The sequence below is a fragment of the Clinocottus analis genome, unplaced genomic scaffold (assembly GCF_023055335.1).
Source record: "Clinocottus analis isolate CAN_PGR_092001 unplaced genomic scaffold, fCliAna1.0.p SCAF_13, whole genome shotgun sequence".
In the NCBI taxonomy this organism is placed as follows: domain Eukaryota; kingdom Metazoa; phylum Chordata; class Actinopteri; order Perciformes; family Cottidae; genus Clinocottus; species Clinocottus analis.
In genome coordinates, this window is record NW_027175854.1 from 19,276,681 (window position 1) to 19,301,500 (window position 24,820).

Consider the following 24,820-nt stretch of genomic DNA (forward strand, 5'->3'; position numbering starts at 1 on the left):
TTCTACTTTCCAGGTGCCACAGATGAACTTGTAAAGGTGCAAAGGAGCGACCCTCTGCTGGACCCCCTGCAGTTTGCCTACAGAGCCAACAGGTCTGCAGACGATGCAGTCAACATGGCCCTGCACTTCATCCTCCAGCATCTGGACTCCCCAGGAACCTACGCCAGGGTCCAGTTTGTGGACTTCAGCTCTGTCTTCAACACCATCATCCCGTCCCTGCTGCAGGTCAAGCTCTCCGAGCTGCACGTGCCAGACTCCACCTGCAGGTGGATCACAGACTTCCTGTCTGACAGGAAGCAGCACGTGAGGCTGGGGAAACACGTCTCTGGCTCCAGGACCACCAGCACCGGTTCCCCTCAAGGCTGCGTTCTTTCCCCTCTGTTCTTCTCGCTGTACACTAACAGCTGCACCTCCAGTCACCAGTCCGTCAAGCTCCTGAAGTTCACGGACGACACCACCCTCATCGGTCTGATCTCTGGTGGGGATGAGTCCGCCTACAGGGGGGAGACTGAGCACCTGGTGACCTGGTGCAGCAGAACAACCTGGAGCTCAACGCTCTGAAGACAGTGGAGATGGTTGTGGATTACAGGAAGAGCGCAGCCCCACCCGCCCCCCTCACCCTGCATAACGCCCCCGTTGACGCTGTGCAGTCCTTCCTCTTCCTGGGCTCCATCATCACCAGGACCTCAAGTGGGAGCTGAACACCAGCTCCATCAAAAAGAAGGCCCAGCAGAGGACGTTCTTCCTGAGGCAGCTGAAGAAGTTCAACCTGCCAAAGACAATGATGGTGCACTTCTACACCGCCATCATTGAGTCCATCCTCTGCTCCTCCATCATTGAGTCCATCCTCTGCTCCTCCATCATTGAGTCCATCCTCTGCTCCTCCATCATTGAGTCCATCCTCTGCTCCTCCACCATTGAGTCCATCCTCTGCTCCTCCATCATTGAGTCCATCCTCTGCTCCTCCATCATTGAGTCCATCCTCTGCTCCGCCATCATTGAGTCCATCCTCTGCTCCTCCATCATTGAGTCCATCCTCTGCTCCTCCATCATTGAGTCCATCCTCTGCTCCTCCATCATTGAGTCCATCCTCTGCGCCTCCATCACTGAGTCCATCCTCTGCTCCTCCATCACTGAGTCCATCCTCTGCTCCTCCATCATTGAGTCCATCCTCTGCTCCTCCATCACTGAGTCCATCCTCTGCTCCTCCATCACTGAGTCCATCCTCTGCTCCTCCATCACTGAGTCCATCCTCTGCTCCTCCATCACTGAGTCCATCCTCTGCTCCTCCATCACTGAGTCCATCCTCTGCTCCTCCATCACTGAGTCCATCCTCTGCTCCTCCATCATTGAGTCCATCCTCTCCTCCATCATCGTCTGGCACGCTGCAGCCACTGCCAAGGACACGGCCGGGCTGCAGCGCATCATCAACTCTGCTGAGAGGTGATTGGCTGCAATCTGCCGTCCCTCCAGGTCCTGTTTGCTTCCAGGACCTTGAAGCGAGCAGGGAAGATTGAGGCCGAGCCCTCTGACCCTGGACACCACCTGTTGGAGTCCCTTCCCTCTGGCAGGAGGCTGAGGTCCATCAGGACCAGGACCTCCAGCCACACTAACAGTTTCTACCCAGCAGCAGTCGGGCTCATCAACAGAACCAGGTCCACTGACTGACTCTGTCTCCCCCACGACCTTCCCTTTTCTCCCTCTCTCTCTTCTCTCCCTTCTCTCCTCCTCTCTCTTCTCTCCCTTCTCTCCTCCTCTCTCTTCTCTCTCTTCTCTCCCTTCTCTCCTCCTCTCTCTTCTCTCCCTTTTCTCCCTTCTCTCCTCCTCTCTCTTCTCTCCCTTCTCTCTCTTCTCTCCCTTCTCTCCTCCTCTCTCTTCTCCTTTCTCTCCTCCTCTCTCTTCTCTCCCTCCACTCTCTTCTCTCCTTTCTCTCCTTCTCTCCCTTCTCTCCTTCCCTCCCTCCTCTCTCTTCTCTCTCCTCTCTCTTCTCTCCTCTCTTCTCCCTCCTCTCTCTTCTCTCCCTTTTCTCCTTCCCTCCCCAAATTCCTCGTTTGTACTTACTCACGTGGCAATAAAAAGTTTCTGATTCTGAGAGATTGGAAAGGCGTGCAGCTTGTTATACCCGGTATACTTCTGGTTATGCCACCTCAGCTTGTAGATGAATACAATACATGACAGTTTAACGGAAGATACACTATGATAATGAAAACTGTTTAGTGCACATTACAAAGATCAGAAGGACATTTCTTATACCTCTGGGTTGAGGAAATCAACTCTTTCCAATGTCTTGTTAAAACATGCCTCCAAAAATATTTAATTTCTGTTTTAAGAATGAAGAGAAAGGCAACATGAGGGATACAGCATATTTTACTGCAAATGAGTAAGTACAATAAAAAAGGCCACATTCAAAAAAGCTGACGATATTACATGTTGCGAGTTGAAATGTTTCAAAGAAAACAAGTTTTGAGAGTTAAAAACAAATATAAATAAACATATTAAAAACAATGTGACCATTAGAGATTCTAATGTTTATCGGACGGTCCGCACACTGTTTGAAAACCCCGTAAATGAAGTCCACTCATGTCGAGCACATGCTCAATCAAAGAGAGTCCTGGTGGACGTCCTACCTTAAGTTGGCAAGAGCACAACATATTCTGAGAATCTTGTTCATTTGAGGAGCCATGTTGTCCGAAACATGCGATGCCATTTTGTAAACCTTCAAGCTTCCGAGTGCCCGCTCCATGTGTCCGGTTCTCTGCTCCTCAACAGTGCTCGATGGCTTTATCAATTTAACGTGCCTCTTAAGGAACAGCAACTCTTGTATGGAAGATCCTAGTTCTGCCATGATCTCATCTCCAGGTTTGAACTTGTGTAATAATCCTGAGTCCATGGTTATGAATTTGTCACTGCATCGCCCGCCATAAACTGCAGAAATGAACATGATTAGTCCACATGGGGCGACAGCAACCAAGTATTTCACCGTGTCATAATAGTGATCGTGCAATTCCCATTTCGGACCAAGGTTTTGGGGTTTTTGTACAAAGCTCTTACAGCACTGTAAAATACATGTTGTGTTCGGAAAGTTCATAAAAGCGTCGGGCATCGTCGCTTGAATGGTTTCTTTGGGAAGCCACCGAATTAAAGGATGCAAAACTTCCTCCAGTTTGTCGATCCAATATGAGATTATCTTCATGGCCCAGTTCTCTGATACCCAAAAAAACAGTTTGCTCAGAACACTGATCTCACGGTTGGACTTTAATTTTATAAGTGTCATGAGAACTTGATCCCAAACAGTCATAAATGTAAATGCATGGCTTGCATATCCTTCCAGTGATGACGCAAGGATGTTGAACACTTTCAGAGCTATACCAGTGTAAAACAAAGCCAATTTGTCATTTTTAAGCAACAAGTACCCAATCTCATTACATTGACTGTTCTTATTTTGCATATCTTCTCCACTGTCCGTCTTGCAATAATTATGATCATGCTGTACAGGTGTCACCCAGTCTGCATGAACTGAAGGGCATTGTTGGCCACAGGGATTTGCAGAAGTGAAGTCAATCGAGGCTCCTGACAAAAACACAAAAGTATGGGCGAGAGTTAGGAGAGAAAATCCCGCAGAAAGACACCGTTTATCTGAATAACCTTTCAGCCCGCACCCATAAACATATCTGTGTGTCAACCCACTTTAATATCCTGTTTGACAAAGGAGACTTTTTTAGGATAATCTAACAGGCAGGGAACAATGTTGGTAGCCGAGGTTTCAAAAGAACTCTTTTTTTTTAAAGGCAAGGTGAATGTTACAATCCATTGCATGTTTAATCACTGCAAAAACACACATTTATTGTGCCACTTAAATAATAAATTTAAGATTTACATTGATTGTGAGACTTAAGTCAATCCATTCAGCCTCAGACTGCATGATATACAATGTTTTTCAGTATTCAGTAATTACAGTATAGAACATAACAAACAATATGCAAGGATGGGTATCAGTAGAATGGTATGTCAATAATGATACTGTATATTGGCACAATTACATAGCAATACTTTTGTAATACTACTCTATAATTTTGTGCAAACAAATAATAATTAAGACTCAACAATAGTCTTATTTTTACTTTTTAGTTTTGCATCGACCTACATACTGAGAAGGGCAATTGCTACACGGGCACTCTGTTGAGGTGCTGTGTTCATCATTTGAAAATATTAACAACCATAAGATACAGAAAAATGTAAACAGCACGCACAACTACTGACTCGTGTATGTTTAACGTAAAGTAAAGCGGCCAGAAGCTGCACAGCGTCCGTTCAAAGCGTGTGGAGTTTGTCTGGTTCGTGAAGTCGCTGCTACACGCAACTCTCTGGTTGTAGTCGTCAAGTTATTAAAAGAGTAAAGATACAAGGAAAGGACTTACTATCCACCGAAAAGGCAACTTCCATGTTGATCGCCATTCCTGAGAAAGTCAACAAAAGTCGCAACCCCAGTTTTTCTTCTTGTTTGAGATTTATTGCATTACCGCCACCAACTGGACTCTTTGACGAACTCTGGCGAAGTCACGCGCCGCCCTGCTCTGCCTCTGATTGGCTAGAACTCGTTGCACTGATCGTTGATTGGTTAAATATAGGCACGAGGCAAGAGACCTTTAAACGCCTCTGGTTAGTCAGGCGGAACCGCTGTGGCTGTCGGTCAATGTAGTTTTATTGCGGAACTCATAGACCGTGGATAGACAGCTGGACAGGAAATGTAATAACTTAATTCTCTCAACAAACGGTAACTAACTCATATGAACATAAGGGTGAGCCAATCAGAGGCAGATTATGGATCACATGACTTCACGCTTGGGGGGGGGGGGGGGGGGGGGCTTCTTCTGATGATTTTATTGTCGTTTGGCAAATAGCTTTTTGGTGCAATATCACCAGTTGATCATAAGTGTGGACTAATGGTCATTACTTAATAGCATGCTTTTACAAAGAAAGTAGAAATATATAAAAAGAAACAAATGTTATAGATACAAATTCGAGTTATTAGTCTTTCTTGATCCAAATTATTTAAAGAGTTTTCCAAACACACTCAAAATGTATTACTCTAATTGTTCTGCAATCCCTATTAGTGCATTCTTTACATCTCAGATAACAAAACATAATCCACCGTTTCTTTTTTTAAGTATTCACACTTTACTATTTGGTCGTCCAGACCGTCTTTGCCTTCTGACACATATTGCTTTCTAATATTTAAGATGATGCAACTACTCTCCATCTAAAAGTTAATGTTGCGGCTTCATCTGCCTTTTCATTTCCATCAATTCCAACTTAAACCACACAAACCGAGCAGTATCAATATTATCATTGAAGCACTTGTGGTATGTGCTTTTGGCATGCTGTTTATTTTTAGACTTATCTCTCATTATTTTGTTCATGAATAGCTAGTAAGGCTATTCATGAAATACTTTTGTACACATTGCAACATTTTCAGGATCATTTTACGTGGTGGTGAAACTAGTAAAAGACAGCCGATCAGTGCAGCACGTCAGATAGCGCAATCTTAAAATGTAGGCAGTTTTATTTTCAAGCGATAAATATGTACACTTTTAATTTCATCATTTACCTCAGGCAGTAAGTAATTACTGTATAATAGATTTACAAAAGCAAATACTGACATAGTATTCTGTCAAGGCATGGTCCAGCATCAAAATGGGATTCAAAATACACAAATACAATTTTGTTCCACATAAAAATATGAAATCACTTATCACTTTTCTCATAGCTATTTTTAAAATATTCAATAATTCGGAGAAAAAAAAAATATTAGTGTTCTCTTATAAAGGTGACAATAAGAAATACAATCAGCAGTTCTCATAAATGCATTAAAAAGAAGTAGCAGCCAAAAAGAGAGAAGCAAACATAAAACTATGGACTTCTTTAAAGGATGTACTCTCAGGAAACTTGATATTTTAAGGCATTTTTAAAAACATGTAGTGTAATTTGGCAATGTCTGCCTGTCAACTCTCCTCCATTTTAGTTTTGCTCTGTGAAACAGTCATCCAGCCTCTATGACGACGACTATCCAGAGATGTTTTCCTCTGCTTGGAGGCACCTGAGTACATACAGGATCACTTGATAGCAGAAGACATATTGCTCCTGTAAAACAAAAACAAAAGGAAATGCATCAGAGAGTTGTTGAATCAGAGCAGTTGATAATTCAGCTACTTAATACTTGAATCCAACTTTAAAAAAAAACTCACCTCTGTCTGGATCATTCCCTGTCTCTGAAGCCTCATGTTCCGGACTACATCTGAAAGATCAAACTACAGAAAGTGTTTCTTAGATCGTGATCATGCTGAACAACAAAGAGACAAAATAAAATCATATAATATACGAGATCAGACCGTCTACTTACATCTGCATCTTTACTGATGAGACCCAGAACCACGTCGATACAGATGAGCGTTCCCGACCGACCGATGCCCGCGCTGCAGTGCGACACTATCGGCCCCGATCGGTGGACGTGCCTCATGTAGGAAATGAAGGTGAGCAGCTGCTCGGGTTGTGAGGGCGTCCCGTGGTCCGGCCATCCCGTGTAGTTCAGATGAGTTACATGCTGTGTTTCATTGGTCTGAGGGAGGAGAAACTCTCAGGTTAATGTGTCCTGGTCACAGAGTAGAAACCTTGTAATTAGCATACAAACGAACCTGGACATCTTTGACCTCAATGAGTCGGATGACAAAGTTGTCGAGATATTGGTCTTTGATCAGCGTGATCTGTAACCGGTCGTCCACCATCTCGGCCGTCCTCGGCGTGTCTGGCCAGTACCGCTGACATTTCACTTTCCCGCCCTCTACTTCCTGGGTCATCATGGCGATCACATTAGACTTCTGCTCCCAGACCATTTGCCAGAAGTCCCCCAGAGTTGTGGGTAAGGGACCCTGACATGCGATGTAGATATAGTTCTCATCCTTCACTGACATGTTGATGAAGTTGGCATTGATGTAGCCCCCGTCTCTGCCCAGCACAACTCGAGTTGTGTCAACTAGAAGAGATTTGGAAATGGAATAAATATTTTTATGTCCAACACTTTAAGGATCTAAACTTACCGAAAAGCCTTCCTGCTTTAGGATACACTGTGCAAATAACACATTTGTGACTTCTCTTACATGGAACGATATTCTTGTAGCGGTTCTTCTTCTTGTTCTCCTTCGTCTGACCGATCAAACAGTCGTCCAGCGGCTGGAGATTCTGAAGATTCTGCCAGGCAGGAAAACGGCAAAAAGATGTTCATAAAAATCGAATGAATTGCAACTAATTCACAGGCATCAAATGAATTCAAAGTAGATTCTTACATCAAACTCCTGCAGCGGGACCTTCTGCTCTAGAAGCCCTCTCATCATGCGGACCACCGTGTTGAGCTTTGGGCCCGTGTACTGGCCGTCAGGGACCACTTTGACCAGGGGCAAGGAGGTCAGCTCGTCCTCTGTGATGATCGGCCCGTCTGGAGGGGCCACGGCAGAAACAGCAGAATTACAAACATAATTCTAAATTACAAAACAAATGGCCCAAAAGAGACTTTTTTTTTTTTTTTTTTAATGTACATGTTTGACCAATTACTTCCTATTTATTATAGACTCCATTCTCACTACACTAACCGCATTACCTTTTGAAATCTCGATCTCTTTGGTCAAGCCTTACTACAAGTCACTTTTACTCAGATCTTAGACTCAAATTTTAAATCGAAAGCTGCACTTACCGTCTCTTGATTCGGAGTTCATGCTTTCAATTGGCAGCTCATCGCTCCCCCATGTGATTTCATCTTCCTCTGGCTGCCCAACACTCATTTGCAGATAGCTGTAGATTCAAAAAACATAACCAGTGAGGTGTTTATTGATATATTCACAGTCCTAAAGTGTGAACCGGAAAAGCAAAATCTTACTTTTCATTCCTCGGATCATCAACATTCTCCTCTTGCCATTCCACTTTCCTGGAACTCTATTTTGAAATAATTAAAAACGTACACATCAAACTCAAGCTGCATGAAGTTTCAGTGTTTCATCAAGTTGGAAGGACTGCATTTGTACCTGCGGGGAGTCTTCAGGTAAAGAAGAGCCATCGCAGTCTGTGTCCTCTGAAAGCTCTGCGCTGTGCTGCGTCTCTCTTTTGTGTCCGAGCGGATCATCTTCTTCATAGTCTGTGAAACAAGAGCATGGTGTCGAGTTGGTGAAGGAAACAATTGTAGTATTAGATATACAAGTACAACTATTGTGAGTAAAACTAAACAACATTCAACATTGTTCTCCAGAGATTTCTTGTCATTACCTATTGGCGGTATGGCCGGGCGGCCGCCAGGTTGCAGCTCATTGTGGAGAGGAAGCAGCTTCGTCTTTGCTCCACTGTCCTCACTCGCATCTAGAAACAACATGAAGGAGCAGAGAGCGTGTGGGCAGAGATAAAATGTTAGATTTTTATTAAAAATAATGTTTTTCTTTCTTCTAAAAACACAGTTGTGTGTCTCTGCTTGTACCCGTGTTTCCATTGCACTTGTCAGAGTTGATGGGCAGATAGGCCAGGTATGTGTTTGGGCTCTGGTCCGGCGGTCTGGACACTATAAGATGGACCAGGCCTTTAGCTTTACGGATGGTGGTGACAGCTTTGGTGTGGGACACGCCCGTCATTAGTTCCTCATTCACCTGCAAGAAAAATCACAATCTATGAATCATGTGGGGAAGATTAAACAAAGCATGCCACACCACAGAATAAATGTTTAGCAGATTTAGCGCTTTGCAGTATTTGCTATTTTGTGTGTGTAAAGTTAACAATGTGGGCAGAGGTCAGCTGTTAAATGCATTTGGAGGAAAATTGGCAGAAATTTGAACAGTAAATGAACAATATCAATTTAAATATTGTTTCACAAAGTACATATATGGATATGCACTTAAATTCTGAGCAGCAGATGTCAAATATAACTCACTTTCAGCAGCCTGTCTCCCACTTGCAGTTCCATCGAGGACTCTGCGATTCCTCCCGGGGTGATGGACTTGACAAAGATCCCCCTTTCGCCACCAATCACAGAGAAACCCAGACCTCCTAACTGCAGCTTCTCCAAATCCAGATGTATGATCTCCTCCTGCATATTCAACAAAGAAAAGTGTGATCATACTTTAGTCCGTAAATGGTTGGTAGTGAAGTAGCTATGAAGGCAAAGCTGAGTGGCAACAATCAGACTATTCACAATTAGAAATGGTCTCTTAATTAAGATACAAAGCACAACAAGAAATACACGTGTATTTCTAAAGTCACCTCTGGAGGACAAAGCGCCGCGAGACTCTCTGCATCTCTTGGATCTTCTCCGTCAAGAAACCCTTAAAACAGAAAACAAAGTTCCGATTATATGCAAAATAATAGACACGATCAGCATTTTATTTTTTTTAACAGGCTGAACCATACCATTCATGGTGGATGAAACCTTGGGGCTAACATTGTTGTTCAGGAAAGACACACTTTTCTGCCCGGGAGAAACAGGTTTTCCATCCCTTTGAGGAAAGACAAATAATAAAATAACTTGTTGGCATTGTTGTAATGCCATTCAGGTCAATAACGTACACTGGCTCAGCAAAACAAATCCCATTCGTCATGCTTTTCTAGTCTACCTCGTGGCTTTGAGCGTGAGGTCGTCGAGGGACAGGTCCATCAGTCTGGTGCTCTCACTGAGCGTCAAGTCCTGCGTGGGAGCGCCATTGATATAGTGGATGAGATCCAGTGATCTCAGGCTGCCCTCCTCAAAGGCCATTGAACCGGGAACGATGTCTTTCACAAACAAGACATCATATATGCTGTCACAGCCACCATCCAGTACCAAACCTGGCGATAGAACCAGTGAAACAATCAAGACTTGATGTCCAGTACTTATTTTTGATGCAGTATCTGGGAAATCTGACGAGACCTCTAAAAAGTGCCAGGCACGTTTTTTCCAGTACAAAGACTGTTCCTTACCCAGCGGTTCTTGGCTGCCCTTGAAGCCGATGTCAGGCAGCAGGTGGGCTTCTATGGGCGGCTTGGGAGCCTCCAGGACTCTGCCCACCACCAAGTCCACCACACGAGGGGCCGTGCGCACAAGATTGACCACCTCGGTGTGGCCCATGTTGCTCACATCAGTGTTGTTCACCTGGAGAGAGAAAATAAACGACTCATACTTGCTTCAGACACTATTCCTATGAATGAAAACCTTTTTTTATATATTTGTTTGAAATAGGCTGAAACATATTGTAGGCTGTGACCAGGTTAAGGGAATAAGGGTGACTTTGTACCATAATCATCCGGTCCCCGGGCCGGAGAGTTCCATCTCCTTTGGCTGGATCCTGGACGATGTCATGGATGTAGCATCCGTGGTCGTTACCTTTTGTGAGGGTGAAGCCCAGGCTGCCCTTTTCCGACTTCACCAAGGAGACCTTTAGCTCTACCTCCTAACAACAGAGATGCATCTCAGTTAGCGAAATACATTGAAAAAAGTAGATCCACACTTTTCTTTCCTCCCTCCTTACCGGGACAAAGTCCTCCATGTCCTGTCCATTGCCGGGCAGGGTGAGGTTTAACGGCAGAGGCAGCGGGGGGGGCAGTGGATCTGGACTTGGGGCAGTGGGGGAGGACACCAGATGCAGGGCGGCTGACTCCAGATCAGCTGTCGCGGGGGATGGAGGACACCTGTCCAAACAACCACGAAAGGGAAAATGATGAAATATCAGAGAATACAAGGAATGCGGATGATGCGACGATGATTTTAACATTCGTCAAGTACCTCTTGCTGTGGTCCGATCGTGTCGTGGACAGGTTCGGGGAGTAGAAGGCCGTGTTGACGGGGTCGTCCAGTTGACCGGTGCTGTTGTAGCGTCCCGGCCCCAGGGTGCTGCTGGGGGTGTGGTAGACGCCCCGCTCCCAGGCTTGCCTGCTGCGCTCCACAGGGCTCGTGCTGAAGGCTTCTTCCACCTCCTCGTCCCCATCAGTGCTGTCGCTGTAGCTGTTGTGTCGGCCGGGGGTTTTGAGCAGCAGCCTCTCCAGGGCGTCCTCCACGAGGACCTGGCTCCTCTTGCCTTGTGAACCCAGCGGAGAATTTGCTCCGCCGAAGCTCAGGCTGGACTCTGCCTGGGTCACCAGCTGCTTTCGGGGGGATGGCATGGGCGTCTGCGAAGAAATCACTTTCAATGAAGTTACCAGTTACGGGCAATTGAAATGCCCACACTGTAGTTGGATGACAAGAAGCAGCATTATTTACTGACTCACCAAAGCCGAAGTGTCCATTTCAGGTAGGACCCCATATTCAGGTCTACAGAGGAGCAGATTCACCTCCTGTCCTGTTCCTCGCAAGGCTGAGATCACCTCCTGTGTGAAGGGATGAGTGGCCAGGCCAATGAGGACAGACAACAGTAATTCCAAATAAATGCTGGAAATAAAAAACATTTTCCAACTGGATCCCCATTTATATGAACCTGTGACTGCAGCGACTGCAGAGACATCCTACTCACATGCTGCGAGAGTCCTTTGAGGGGGGTCCGATTGACCCGCATGATGACGTCGCCCACGTTGATGCGGCCGCTCTCTGCAGCCGGTTGGCCAGGAAACAGCTTTTTAACCCGCACCATGCTGGAACCGGGGGGTTCCTCAGGGATGATCTCCTCCCGACTGAAGCTGAAGCCCAGACCAGACGTGTTCTTCAGCAGACACACGTCAAACACATTATCTGTGGGAACAAAGACATGCAGGTTCTATGTATTTGTCGTGTACTTGATATCTTGGCCAACTTTGCTCCCAGGACCCTGCATCAGATAGGAAAGTAGAGATGGTGGAGGGACAAAGTCATTTGAGAAGAAATACATTCATAAGGTGGATTTCCTATGATAAATAGTACAACCATATGTAACTCTTAGGAAAGGCTGCTCCATAGCACCCATGAGCTGAACTTTGACACCACAATAAAGAAAACTATTAGTTTATCATCTCCTGAAGAACAAGTGTGTTGCTCAAACTATTAAAAGGAACGGCTGGAATTGCATAGCGTTTCATGCCGATACGGTATGGACATTGAAAGCGTTATTGGTGTCGACAATTGAGTGATGAATTGTTCAGCTGTTGAGGCTTCTACAGTCTGAGTTACCCAAATCAAGCAGCTATCTTTGGTAGCAATGGTACTTAATTTACACCTTGTGTTACTAACAAGGAAACACCGTCACTAAATTACAAATGTAGAAACAGATTGATGCGACACATGTAACTCTAGCAAAGCAATATGATGGTCTTCTATGGGCACAATATAATGTAATGGTCACTAATATAATATAATAATATAATGGTCTTCTACATCCAAACCAGCTACTGAGGCAGCAGCGTGCAGCTGATGGGTTGTAATGACATCACCAACAGCAACTTATTTGTTTTTTTAAAGAGAAAAGTTTCTTAGTGGAGCACTGTTAAAGAATATATGAGCAGAATGGTCAGAGTGTTTCCTACTCACTTCCTTAACCATCCTTGTGGACTCCTTAACATGTATGCATGGCAGGATGGCTAACAGGGGAACACTATTTTGCAACCAAAATAAAAATACACTGATCTGAAACCGGGTGCCCTCCCTACTGAGACGATGAATTAATTAGGGTGTATTACTTATTAGGGTTACTTTTACATGTTGGTTACTTAACCCAAGCGTTTCTAACCCCCTGCTTGTGTGCTGTGTTGTCGCCTCACCTCGTGTAATAAAGCTGTACTCTGGTGTTTCTTTGACCTCAAGCGGCTGCTCCCGATTCTTGGCCTGGTCTTGATCGCTGGCCGCCGTTGGCCGAGTGCACTGAGGCGTGAGGGGAGCGTGGACACTGTCTGCAGGCGGATGACCCTTCTCTAGCAACAAGTGCACCGTCTGCGGGAGGAAGGTATTTACTTTGTGTTAGCGGCCGGCTGGGCAGCAGGGTGCCGGAGGTAAATGTCAACCCTCACCTGCCCCGTTTCTCGCAGAGCTTCTACCGCTTGCTGATGAGTGGCTCCCTCCAGACTGTTTCCATTGACAGCCACCACCCGATCACCTGAGCACGGGACCGACACAACGCGGTTAGCACACAAAAAGGGTTTAAATAGACACTTGTTTGCGCCGCTAAACTCTACTTCAGTTGATAATTCAGTCCGTCTATTTTACGTCAATATCTGTAACGTCGCCGTCACCTTTTTGTATCCTTCCGTCGAGCTCGGCAGCTCCTTTTGGTATGATGGCTTTGACGTAGATGCCTCCATGGCGAACAGTGGTGTTGATTCCTCCCTGAGAAAGGAGCGTACCTCTTAGTCTCATCAGCCAGAGAGACAATAGTTCCTAATGTATTTTCTATGGGGGTGATGGGATGGTGGAGGTTTGTTTAAATTTCAGGTGTAATTGCAAAACGGATAAGTGCTTTGTCTTTCCTGTGGGTTCTTAAATATGTCAGTTAGTTATATAAAGACGATGATTTTATAAAAATATCAACTAAAGTTTTCCGTTGGTGGTCTCATTCACGCGTCGGACAGAAGCGACTTCTTTTTTCATCTTGAAGTAGATAATGTCTTTAATAGTTGGTTCTTGGAATACATTTGGAATAACATCACTTTAAAGAAATGCAAAGCAAAGCCTCCAATCACAACCCATAATATTTGTTTTCCGCCTTTGACCTGTGTCCTTCATGTTTAAATCAAATTATAATTTAATGTCTACCTCATAATTTAGGTCAGACAAAGCCTTTATCGTATCACATTAATGAATTGGTTTAGAAATGAAAAAAATCCTCCACCGTGATGTTATTGACACAATTACTGAGCGGTTAAATCCTAATAATCAAAGACAACGTGAAGTTATTTTCCGTGTCCATTTGGTTATGAATGATAGTCTTGCTCATGGATCTATTATTAAGGTGAATGTCGTGGTTATTTTCAAACACACTCAATCAGTTAATATTCCAAAACACTTATATTTGACAGCAACCCTGATCGGATGACACACAATCCCAAGATTTGTGACCGAGCAGCAGCAAACATGTAGGAAGCCAAGAAACAGCTCACTAACCAGTCCTGTAAACGTTTATGTCAAAGATTCTGAGTGACTTGATTAAAAAAGAATTGAAAAAATCCTTCTTGATATCAAAAAAGAAGACGGCATGCGAAAAGAAGTGGACAGTATTTCCACAGGAGCTTCCAGATCCGACAACAGACGGCGTTAAGAAAGCGAACCCCACCAAGCAAACACGGACACAGAGAGACGACAGGATGAGCGGGAAAGGGCAAAACAAAGAGAGGGTGAAAACCTTGCCGAACAGTACCGTGACACTTATGCCCAGGCTGCTGTCTTTTTTAGACAGCTCAACGTCAAATAGTTCTCCTGGACAGAGACTATTGACCCCTGGGGCATTACCATTAAAACTTTCCATCATGTGTTCCTGCAAACAGAGAACAGGGTATTAAGTTGAAGTATCACAAGCTGGAACATGCAGAAAGAAAAAAAGGGATCAAGGGAGCGCGAGGAAGCTGAACTAGGTCACGAGGAGAAGAGAGCATCACATTCAGGGAACGGCATGCAGCGAACAGGTAACGGGAGGCACAGGTTATAATCAACAGCTGTTTGATGTGATAAGCGTCTGAAAGGTGAAGTGTAATGCTCGTTATTGCGTAACCATTCTTATCTTGTTCCATTAACACAAGTTGATTCATTTTTGCTCCACAAATTAAAAAAGAAAGGTGTATAAGTTTTGATTCATAGATCTCTTGAGTAGACAACTACTCTGGATATGTATAAAACCAATGAATTCATAAACACAGAGACCGCACCTTTTTGACTTTGAGTTTCTCTTGAGTACTGGAAGAGGTCTCCTCGTCCATGTCTGAATCTCCCCAGTCAGAGTGCTCATAAACCTTGGGAGCTTCTAACACTTTAGCTTTTCTAGTTTTGGGTGGCAGAGCCGGTGGCGCAGGATTCAAAGTCATGTTAGCTTCTGGTCTCTGATGCTGGGCGACGGTTGCAGCTGCAGCAGCGGCTGTAGCTCGTTCGAGGCACTGCTGGACTCCACTCACAGGGGGTGGGCTGACTTTGGCAACGCTGCTCGTCCTTGAGTCCTGAAAACTGAGGCTGGAGTGCTGGTGGACGATGGAGGAGGTGGATGGCGGCGTGCCGGCGCCGTGGAGAGGGGGGCTGGGGCTTCCTCTTCCCACCTGCTCCTCTGACGAGGTCTGAAAGTCCAGTTCTTGTCTCTGCACAGAGTTTAGATCTTTTAATGCAGACTGAGCTTGATAGGGAACATAGCCTGAAGAAGATTCTGTCAAAAAAAAGAAAGACAAACAATCAGCAAGCGTGGACGAAAGAGCAAACACTGCACCTTGTCATGGACGACAATGACACGACCGACACAAAAGACGAACGTTTTACCTTTGTAGAGGCTTTCTTTGGGCTGCAGCACCACCAGAGTTACATCATCAGGGGCGTTTTGGAGGATGTCAATCGTGGTGGCATGAGAGAGCCCTTCGAGGTTCACATCGTTCACTGAGATCAGCCGGTCACCTGCATCAACATGGCAACTGTGACTCACATGCTGGCTAACTATTATCACAGCAGACACCCCAAAAACACCATAATCTAGCTATATGTGAGGAAGAGCGTAGCAAAACACCGCCTACCAGGTTTGAGGCAGCCGTTGACGTCAGCAGGACCCCCAGGAGTAATGGAGCTGATGATGGTGCCGAGGTCCATCCGCCCAGAGTTCTCCCCTCCAACAACCTGGAAGCCTAGGAACACACACACGAGCAGGATGTGGAACACACAATCAAACACAAAACACCTCGGGAACACTCGTCCACGCTGACAGCTGAGAAGCGGCAGCAGAGACGCGTGAAATGGAGTTGTTCTTGCATCTCTTACCCAGGCCATATTTCACATCTTTCTTCAGGTTTACAGTTGTGATCTCTCTCTCTAGAGATGGCAAGGCAATCAGCTTTTTCTTGAGTGAATCTGCGCAGCACAAGGACAAATGGCATTTGTTATATTTACCAGAATAAGCAGTTAACACATATGCGCCGCCATTTCTGATTGATATTACTGTAATTCTGGTAAATTAATTCAACAGGGGACATAGAGCGGGCCATTCTAAGAGGATTAGTATATCTACACGGCAACTATTAATCAGCTCAGGCAGGCGTACAGTGTTGCTGAAGGACAACTACTTTAGCACTGCTGGCTAATGGGCCTGAAAAGACGGGTTAAGCTCGGATGAAAGGGAAGGTCACGAGTTCAGTGCCAAGCATGAAGCTCTTAAACGGTGGGACCGGGGCCAGTTCCACAGGAAGGCAGCACACAGAGACTCAATTCTGCATTATATAATTGTGATTTAGAGCACAAGACGTTTTGTTTTGTTTGTATATCCGTACTTGGCTGTGCCACGAGCAGCATATGGTTCAACAGATTGAAAAGGGGATTATGAATATTACTAAATGGGTGTCGGTGGAGAGCAGTGGGATGTTTTTTTTTGGCATTTTGAGATTATACTGTATACAAAGCGTGGAAATGAAGTGCCTACGTATCTGGGGAAGTGAAAGATACTTCTGAAACGTACCGTTGACAGAGGCGGGGGTTGAAGGCACAGAGGAACTGTGCATACTGACACCTGGGAGCAGAAACACAAGAGATCAGCCAGGCTGTGCGTTGGTTCTGTACATGAAACAGAACAACGTACACTTCTTGTCTGCCTCTCTGCCCGGTTACAGGCAATACTATAGGAAATATTCAGAAAAACATGATATTGCCATCAATTAATATTTAACACATGCAGAAGCGTCCTGCACGATCGGATCATTTCAGGAGAAGAAACCCACGTGAGGTTAAAAAAAAGAAGTCACTCTGCTCCTGAAATTCCATTTGATGATGATGAGCATTGGAGCCAGTAAAGTGAAGGGATTTTAACACTATAATTCAATGTTCCCGATGTGGGAACTCGGCGACTGCACCGCAGGTAACACTATACCAAACATGCAAAGTACTGAACGTAAACTGCGCCGCCGGTTTTTCTTACTGTTGACATGCCACATCGTAGCCAGACCTCAAATTACACACTGCAGTTTTGTTTTAGATCTAACTGCTTGCCTTCAGAAGACACATTCATCATAATTACTTGCTTTCCCAATGTCCATTAGATTGACCTCTATAAGGTGTATGTCAACGTTTCATTTGACGTCTCGTGAATTCTTTCTTTATCTCATGGAAGAGAGCTGGAGCCGCACAAACAGAACTACGCTCCTAACTGCTGGTGAAATGTATTAACCTTTGGTTCTCTACCACAACTAAGCTTACATTGATGTATGCATGCACCGCTGTGCATTTCAGGTGGGAACTCTATTGCACCACTTGTGCTATCCTCCGCCAGAGAGCCGCATCATCCTCCGCTTCCTTACCTACTACATACGCTTGGCCAGTCTCCTCTGCGGAGGAAGAGTCAGATTCCTTGTTGGACTTGCTGAGACTCCAGGCCGGGCTGCTTTGGGACACCGTGCCAAAAGATCTGTAAAGGTAATTGAGAATAAGTGGAAGGTGATTCAGCCTGAGGAGGAATCTTTCCTCATCGAACAGGGGCAGGAGAACGAAAAGGAGTAAAAACAAAAAAAGGAATTTTAAGAAGTGTAACGTCACATATGTCATCTATAAAACTGACACGAGAGGGAGCAACTGACAGAAAAACAGGTTTGTTCCTAATTTATCATAGCAACACACACTGGTAACAACAATCTCACAGAAACAAGGGTTGCATGTGTGGGCGCACAAATACACACACACACACACACACACACGCACGTGCACGTGCACAAATACACACACACCCCAGAGGTTTAATTAGAGGCTTGAGGTAGAGTTGTCTGTGTCTCTGCGGTGTTCAGCAGAGCTTCAACCCCAGTAAGTCCTCACTTAGAAACCATAGCCCGTTCTGAAGTGAGCGTGGAGGCTCTGGCACTAAAGACTTTACTGAGAGCCAACTAATAAACACGCTAGATCCCATTTCCTTAACGGGCATGAAATATGACTTTAAGGACAAATTAAAGGCATGAAAAGCATAACATATTCTAGTCACCGCAAACTTTGATGAATGGTAAAGTAATAAAGTATCAAAGAAATAACGTCAGCATTTATAACATCACTTTAATTCTACTCTGAACTACTCTCTCACATACTAGTGCGTTTAGCCTTTTGCTAATCAACGTTTTCACGTATTTAAACTCACTTCTCCTGTTGGGGCAAGAGGGAGTCTGTGTCCGAGCTGGCTCGCTGGTGCTGCTGGAAGTAAGTGGCCACTTGGCCGGGCGGCGGCTGACTCAGTCTGATGCGCGAATGTCCACGATATGACTCTGCCGGCCGGCGCTCCGGAGACTCCGGCATCTGGCCGAGGTTGTGGTGGGAGCGGCTCATTATCCGCGGATTGGAAAGCGCCGTTGAGGCCACTGGATTGAAACCTGGAAAGTGAAGCTCATCTTGGACCAATATTGTGCCAGACGGTGCCTTGTGGAGGGCCACCTCTGAGTAGGAGATCCTCTTGAGGTGGTCTGGGTCGGAGCGCGTGGATAAGCTGGGGGCCAGGCTGCTGGAGCTCACCGTCCCCCTCAATGCGTCTCCAGTCCGAGGGTCCAGGGAGTACTGGAAGCTGCTCATGGGGCTGTTCTCTGCTCACCAGAAGAGACGGGCCAAACAGAAAGTCACCGCTTAATGACATTTTTGTTCATCGAAAAATAAAACGTGGACAAATTAAAAAATAAAGCAGGGAAGTCCCAATGAGCTAAAAGTGCTGATCTGTGTCATTTACCTCGCCGTCTGAAGTAATTATTGTCACGTCAGAAAAAGCAGGTGCGGTCATCGGCACATTGTTTTTTTTCTCTGGACTCCTCCTCTAGCTAACTAATGGTCAGTCTTCTTGGCGGTCAACTTATTCACATAGTTATGGCTTTATGTCAACAATCTGGTGGGAGTATTGGGGCGTGATAAGGCAAAGCTGTTTTATAATTCATTGAAACAAAACGTTAAGAGATGGACACGAGTGGCCAGTGATCATGTGTAACGTCTCACTGGCTGAAAGAAACTCATCCGTCTAAGCCTGAGGACATGTCATGTGACCTCTACACACTTCTGTGGAGGCTCCCTCCTCTCCTACCCAGGTCTTGAAGCTCCTGGTTGTTCTGCCGGGCCTTCATCTGGAGGTGGAACTTGTGCTGATCCGAGCAGAGCTGGAGCAGATACTGACAGGTCTTATTGCTGTCCGTCTGAAACTGGTGCTTAATCCCATCTGATGTGTTCTGGAGGCAAATCTTCTTTTTCTTCAGGGGGACAGGGGCAACATTTCAGTGAAAATGGACAACAGTGAACACATCCTTGTATTTGTGACGATAAAAGACAAATACGTACGATAAAGGAAATCTTTTTCGTCTCCCTCCAGGGGAACCTGAGCACCGGGGTACGATTTCCGTTAAGCACCTCGAAGATGTGCACCCCCTTGGCGTACACACCCAGCATGATGCCCGTCTGGGACCGCTTCTCAGGAAGCACCCGATGGAAATGGACACCATACTCTGTCAGCCTCTGACTCACCTTCAAGACAATCAATATAGAGAGAGGATATTCATTCTCAAAAAACACACAGTACTGTGTTTTGAGTACTGGAACTCATCATGCAGCCAAAAGGTCTTTCATTGGGGTCAGTGAGCCAACATGTTTATCTGATTACACAGTTTTGTTTGTTGTTAAACATAAATGTGAACGTATTACCTCCTTGGCCAAAGTCAACTGGTTCCTGGACCACCTGACAATAAACACTCGTGTTGCAATAACTGGACATATTTTGGTTCATCTTTCAGAAACCATGATTCCTGTATGCTCTGGTCTCGCTGACCTTGAGAAACTCCAACTCTGCTTCAGAGTCAGATGCTCCATAGTAGGAGCTGTGAAGTTTCGGCAGCTCCTCCTTGACGGTGGTCTGGTCCACTTTATCCAGGACCGACACCGGGACGTAGTGCTCCAGTCTGAAGTAGGTCTTCCCGTGGAGCTGCGCCACAGAGATTAAAAGCATTATTTTTCCATGTGTCATTTCATGTGCTTGAAAAAAAGCAGTAGAATGACAGATTATTTTCCACTTTCACAGCGTGAAGTCTTTAAACCAAAGTAATTCCTGACCATAATGACCGAATACTAATTGGTATCATCAAAGGCCAGTTTGTTTGCATAATGCCAAAGTTTTTTGATGAAAACAAAACAATAATAATTTTCTGTATACTAAATGCTCTGTTTTGTTTAATTACAGTCTAGGATATGTCAATGATCAGCAACAACATTGATTTTTATGAACTGCATCAAACACTGTAGTGTTTCATAACATAAAAATAATAATAGGAAGGAGGAAGGAAAACAGAAAAGGCAAACATGTGAAATGACTCAATTTCGTGGAGAATTACAAAAAGAATTGATTGAACGGCTGATATGCTGGAATGCATGATATTATGCTGTAATGGCCGCGGGATCAGAAATTGTGGGTTTTAATGGGGTCACGTTTGCCTTGTAGGTTCTGAGTGTCTGTATATATTGGCTGCACAGTTTGCACAGATTTATTATAGAAGTTGAAGACCTCCAGAATTTGAAAAACAACTTAAACCCATGCCAACTATGCATAAACACAGCCAAAAATGATTGGAAATGTCAAAATGAAAAACGAAGTGATGCTTCATAAATCTTTGTTTGTTGAACGTTTTACAAAAGAGATCTTTACCTCTATGTTCAGCAATACGTTCTAATATATACAATAATAAAACTTAGACATGACAATTACATAATTTTCACAATCCAGTTGAAACCAGTATAAGTATCGTTGTATTAGAGAGAGTCGGTACCTCGGGCTGGTAGTCACTAAACTCAGCCTGCAGAGCCAGTGAAGCCAACAGCATGGCGTTGTCCGTGTCGCAGCGCATCCTCTCCTCCAAGATATCCTTCCTCAGCTGTAAGTAGCACTGATGTTTGGTCATAGCGTGCCTGTGATACACAGGGAAAAACACAAAAGACAGCTTTGGATATCTTAAACATGCTATGCTGCCCCATGGCTCTATTGTTCTGTAACAATGAAACGTGTGTCACTTTAGGCTTCAACCTATAGAAAATATATACTCACTGTATGAGGTTGACGTCGTCCATGAAGAACTTGATGCGTAAGAAAAGATTAAAAGGCACATCAGATTTCTTCTTCTTAGGGTCCTCCTTCCATCCCTCTGGGGCCACTTTGGACAGTTTGGCATCAGGCTCGACGAAGAAAAACTCATCATCTGTGTGTGATTTTTAAGAGGTGAGAGGAAATTAGTCAGCACTGTCTGTCTGCTCGCAGCAACATTTTGCATCTCCAAGAAGACATTAGGTGTTGAAAATTCATTAACATGGAAATATTGTCTGCCTCCACGCTAAAAACTAATCAAACCACATCTCATATGCTTAAGATGTGCTCTCACAGTTATATACTTTGCATTGAAGAGGGGGAGATGTTCTCTACATAACTAAGTAAGTGCACACAATTTAGAAGACTGATTCTCCCCATAAGCATGCATACATGTAACGCTAACACAGATACACACAGGAGCAACATACGCTACCTCTGAGGTATGCGAGGCCGAAGAGATGGTGCTCCACCAGCCCTATGTGGGCAACCACCATATCAAGAACGTCTTTACAAACTGCCTTGATGTCACAGGTCAGCTCCAGCTTTTGGCCGTTCAGCAGCACCACACCCACCTTCCTCTGCACTTCTTCCACCTTGCCACGCTTCTTGTGGGCAGAGAAAGAAGGACGGATTAGAGAATTGCAAATGAGCTACAGAGCCGTTTCTCTGTCAACATCATGGATACATTGACTTAAAAATGTGGCATTAAATGTACATCCTCACCATTATTGAAGAGGGAACAGATAAGGCGACACAGGGCTCACTGGCCATCTTCACAAACTCAGGCCCATGGAAGTTCTGTCAACATAAAAAGGAATTGTCATTGAGGGAACGGTTGGTTCCAAGATGTTAAAAGATCATTTTCGACCTGAGCCTTCTTAGAACATACATATTCTTTGGCTATTATGACAAGGGATTGTTCAACGTGCTCATTTGTCATCGCTGAGTTACGATACAAAAACATCTGTGACACACAAAACCAAACACTTCCTGTCTACACAAACACTCACACTGCAGGTTCAGGCCTGTTTTTAATAGCTATTCTGTTCATGAATCATGTGATGAACACATGTGGTTACAGTAGGTGGGATAAATCCCACTGGCTGACATTGTGTTTTTTAGTCAGGCAATATGCAGATACAGAGCATTCACTGAGCAACAGTGTCAACAGCTGAGTTGCCAATTTGAGATAAAATTGTACATCCATCATTGAATATCACAAGATACAACAAGCTTCAGGCGATGGATGAAGGGAGTTCCCATAGTTGAAATGATGTCTTTTAATTATTTTCAGGACTTGGCTGTGTCATTGGTGTGTGTTTACATACAATACCCAAATAACTAAAGTGATCTTCAAAGTTAACCTATTAATCACCATTGAAAGCATATCTTGGAGTTTGTTAAGCCACAAAGAGCAAAAACCTTGGGTTTGCGAAGCGGTACAGAAGAGGTGAAGAGAGGGTCTGGAAGGTCGAGCACGGAGGTGCGATGTGGCGCCAGGGGGTCGTCTGCAGGGTGGAGGTTGGCCCTGGACAGCCTGCTGGCCAGCTGGGCCTGGAGCCGCTGCACCTCCTCCTCCTGCCTCTGCAGGAGCAGCTCTGCTCCAGCCAGGCCTTCGTCAGATGCCCCGTCATAGAGCCTGTGGGGAAGAGAAGGGTTGGTGACAGAAGAGATATAGTCAGAAAGCTGTTGCCTAATGTATGAAGTGAGCAACATGATCTGGCAATGTGTTCACACACAAAAGGACACCAAATACTAGTCATCTTTAAGTGTCGGGGGAAAACAAGCGCTCCGTTCGTTGGGACAGAGTGAAAACATGGGTTTTCTGTTCGCGGCAAAGCAACAGCAGGCAGCAGTTCTTTGTAATGCTCGAGATTAGAGAGATAGCGATTGTTGAATGTGGATGTCACATTCGATGACCTCACTCGCGAAGCATGGGGATTGAGCCTGCTGTGCCACACCAGCTGTGTGCGGCACAGAGGACCGAACACAACAGCTTCATCATCACTGGCTTCCCTGTGCTGAGGGGTGAACAAATACAAACGCATTCGATTCAAGATACACACTTCTACGCATGGTGAAATTTACGTTCATTCCTGCTTCTTTTCAAGTCCTTATAAAGGTTCAATGCAGCGATTCAACACTAGAATTTACTAAATGAAACACGCTCACACCTAAGCTACTGGATAAGAAGTACAGCTGGACTCTCCAACATCCACGAAGGGGTAGATTTCTATATGGATTATTTAAAAAGGGACCGTTCACCCCAAAATCAGAAATAAATCTCAACCTTAGGTGGTTTTCATGAGTTGCCTAGTTTGGGCCCTGGAGTTTTCTGCTGACTGGACTTGTGGTCCTCAAAGCAGTTGCTATAGCTCAGCTATAGTTTCAACATGAAACTGCTCACAGCAAAGTCTGTGAAATGTCTTGAGTGATCGGGTCATGCTTTCTGGTGAAAGACATATTTTTGGTACTTTGATCACAGACCCCCTTTAGAAAAATGTGATAAAGTGCCTTTTGTGTGAACCAGGATGAAAGCAGGACATTGTCTCTCCTCTTCTTGGATACCAGGAAGGCAATGAGAAAAACCTGAGCCAAGGTCTGTGTGTGAGGTGAGAGTGTGTCCACTAAGACCTCACCCTCTGTGTGTGTGTGAGAGTGTGTCCACTAAGACCTCACCCTCTGTGTGTGAGAGTGTGTCCACTAAGACCTCACCCTCTGTGTGTGTGAGTGTGTCCACTAAGACCTCACCCTCTGTGTGTGAGAGTGTGTCCACTAAGACCTCACCCTCTGTGTGTGAGAGTGTGTCCACTAAGACTTCACCCTCTGTGTGTGAGAGTGTGTCCACTAAGACCTCACCCTCTGTGTGTGAGAGTGTGTCCACTAAGACTTCACCCTCTGTGTGTGAGAGTGTGTCCACTAAGACCTCACCCTCTGTGTGTGTGAGAGTGTGTCCACTAAGACCTCACCCTCTGTGTGTGAGAGTGTGTCCACTAAGACCTCACCCTCTGTGTGTGTGAGAGTGTGTCCACTAAGACCTCACCCTCTGTGTGTGAGAGTGTGTCCACTAAGACCTCACCCTCTGTGTGTGAGAGTGTGTCCACTAAGACTTCACCCTCTGTGTGTGAGAGTGTGTCCACTAAGACCTCACCCTCTGTGTGTGAGAGTGTGTCCACTAAGACCTCACCCTCTGTGTGTGAGAGTGTGTCCACTAAGACCTCACCCTCTGTGTGTGAGAGTGTGTCCACTAAGACTTCACCCTCTGTGTGTGAGAGTGTGTCCACTAAGACCTCACCCTCTGTGTGTGAGAGTGTGTCCACTAAGACCTCACCCTCTGTGTGTGAGAGTGTGTCCACTAAGACCTCACCCTCTGTGTGTGAGAGTGTGTCCACTAAGACCTCACCCTCTGTGTGTGAGAGTGTGTCCACTAAGACCTCACCCTCTGTGTGTGAGAGTGTGTCCACTAAGACCTCACCCTCTGTGTGTGAGAGTGTGTCCACTAAGACCTCACCCTCTGTGTGTGAGAGTGTGTCCACTAAGACTTCACCCTCTGTGTGTGAGAGTGTGTCCACTAAGACCTCACCCTCTGTGTGTGTGTGTGTGAGAGT

The 24,820-nt window shown here is 45.2% G+C and overlaps 1 protein-coding gene across 6 annotated transcripts in view; it reads right to left on the reverse strand.

Moving 5' to 3' along the window:
- Nucleotides 1-5,560: 5,560 nt before the first annotated feature.
- The window catches only part of ptpn13 (protein tyrosine phosphatase non-receptor type 13), a 40,895-nt gene continuing 21,635 nt past the window's right edge, over nt 5,561-24,820 (reverse strand). For 3 of the 6 annotated variants that reach the window (XM_068573618.1, XM_068573619.1, XM_068573622.1), the window contains 40 exons: nt 22,635-22,851; nt 21,936-22,010; nt 21,646-21,817; nt 21,174-21,324; nt 20,899-21,037; nt 19,908-20,060; nt 19,424-19,606; nt 19,173-19,335; nt 18,252-18,687; nt 17,431-17,537; nt 16,596-16,646; nt 15,905-15,994; nt 15,664-15,771; nt 15,416-15,547; nt 14,821-15,305; nt 14,301-14,432; nt 13,195-13,288; nt 12,973-13,058; nt 12,727-12,895; nt 11,511-11,725; nt 11,269-11,367; nt 10,787-11,169; nt 10,533-10,692; nt 10,299-10,454; nt 9,985-10,156; nt 9,642-9,852; nt 9,439-9,524; nt 9,292-9,353; nt 8,963-9,118; nt 8,516-8,681; nt 8,311-8,400; nt 8,073-8,182; nt 7,928-7,983; nt 7,745-7,842; nt 7,341-7,489; nt 7,155-7,245; nt 6,693-7,030; nt 6,401-6,616; nt 6,246-6,308; nt 5,561-6,141 (listed from right to left, as the gene is read on the reverse strand). In XM_068573618.1, the coding sequence (XP_068429719.1) occupies nt 6,064-6,141; nt 6,246-6,308; nt 6,401-6,616; nt 6,693-7,030; nt 7,155-7,245; nt 7,341-7,489; nt 7,745-7,842; nt 7,928-7,983; nt 8,073-8,182; nt 8,311-8,400; nt 8,516-8,681; nt 8,963-9,118; nt 9,292-9,353; nt 9,439-9,524; nt 9,642-9,852; nt 9,985-10,156; nt 10,299-10,454; nt 10,533-10,692; nt 10,787-11,169; nt 11,269-11,367; nt 11,511-11,725; nt 12,727-12,895; nt 12,973-13,058; nt 13,195-13,288; nt 14,301-14,432; nt 14,821-15,305; nt 15,416-15,547; nt 15,664-15,771; nt 15,905-15,994; nt 16,596-16,646; nt 17,431-17,537; nt 18,252-18,687; nt 19,173-19,335; nt 19,424-19,606; nt 19,908-20,060; nt 20,899-21,037; nt 21,174-21,324; nt 21,646-21,817; nt 21,936-22,010; nt 22,635-22,851 (6,298 nt within the window). In that variant the 3' untranslated portion in view covers nt 5,561-6,063. The remainder of the gene's footprint in view (nt 6,142-6,245; nt 6,309-6,400; nt 6,617-6,692; nt 7,031-7,154; nt 7,246-7,340; nt 7,490-7,744; nt 7,843-7,927; nt 7,984-8,072; nt 8,183-8,310; nt 8,401-8,515; nt 8,682-8,962; nt 9,119-9,291; nt 9,354-9,438; nt 9,525-9,641; nt 9,853-9,984; nt 10,157-10,298; nt 10,455-10,532; nt 10,693-10,786; nt 11,170-11,268; nt 11,368-11,510; nt 11,726-12,726; nt 12,896-12,972; nt 13,059-13,194; nt 13,289-14,300; nt 14,433-14,820; nt 15,306-15,415; nt 15,548-15,663; nt 15,772-15,904; nt 15,995-16,595; nt 16,647-17,430; nt 17,538-18,251; nt 18,688-19,172; nt 19,336-19,423; nt 19,607-19,907; nt 20,061-20,898; nt 21,038-21,173; nt 21,325-21,645; nt 21,818-21,935; nt 22,011-22,634; nt 22,852-24,820) is intronic. The other 3 variants (XM_068573620.1, XM_068573621.1, XM_068573623.1) reach the window with 3 other exon arrangements.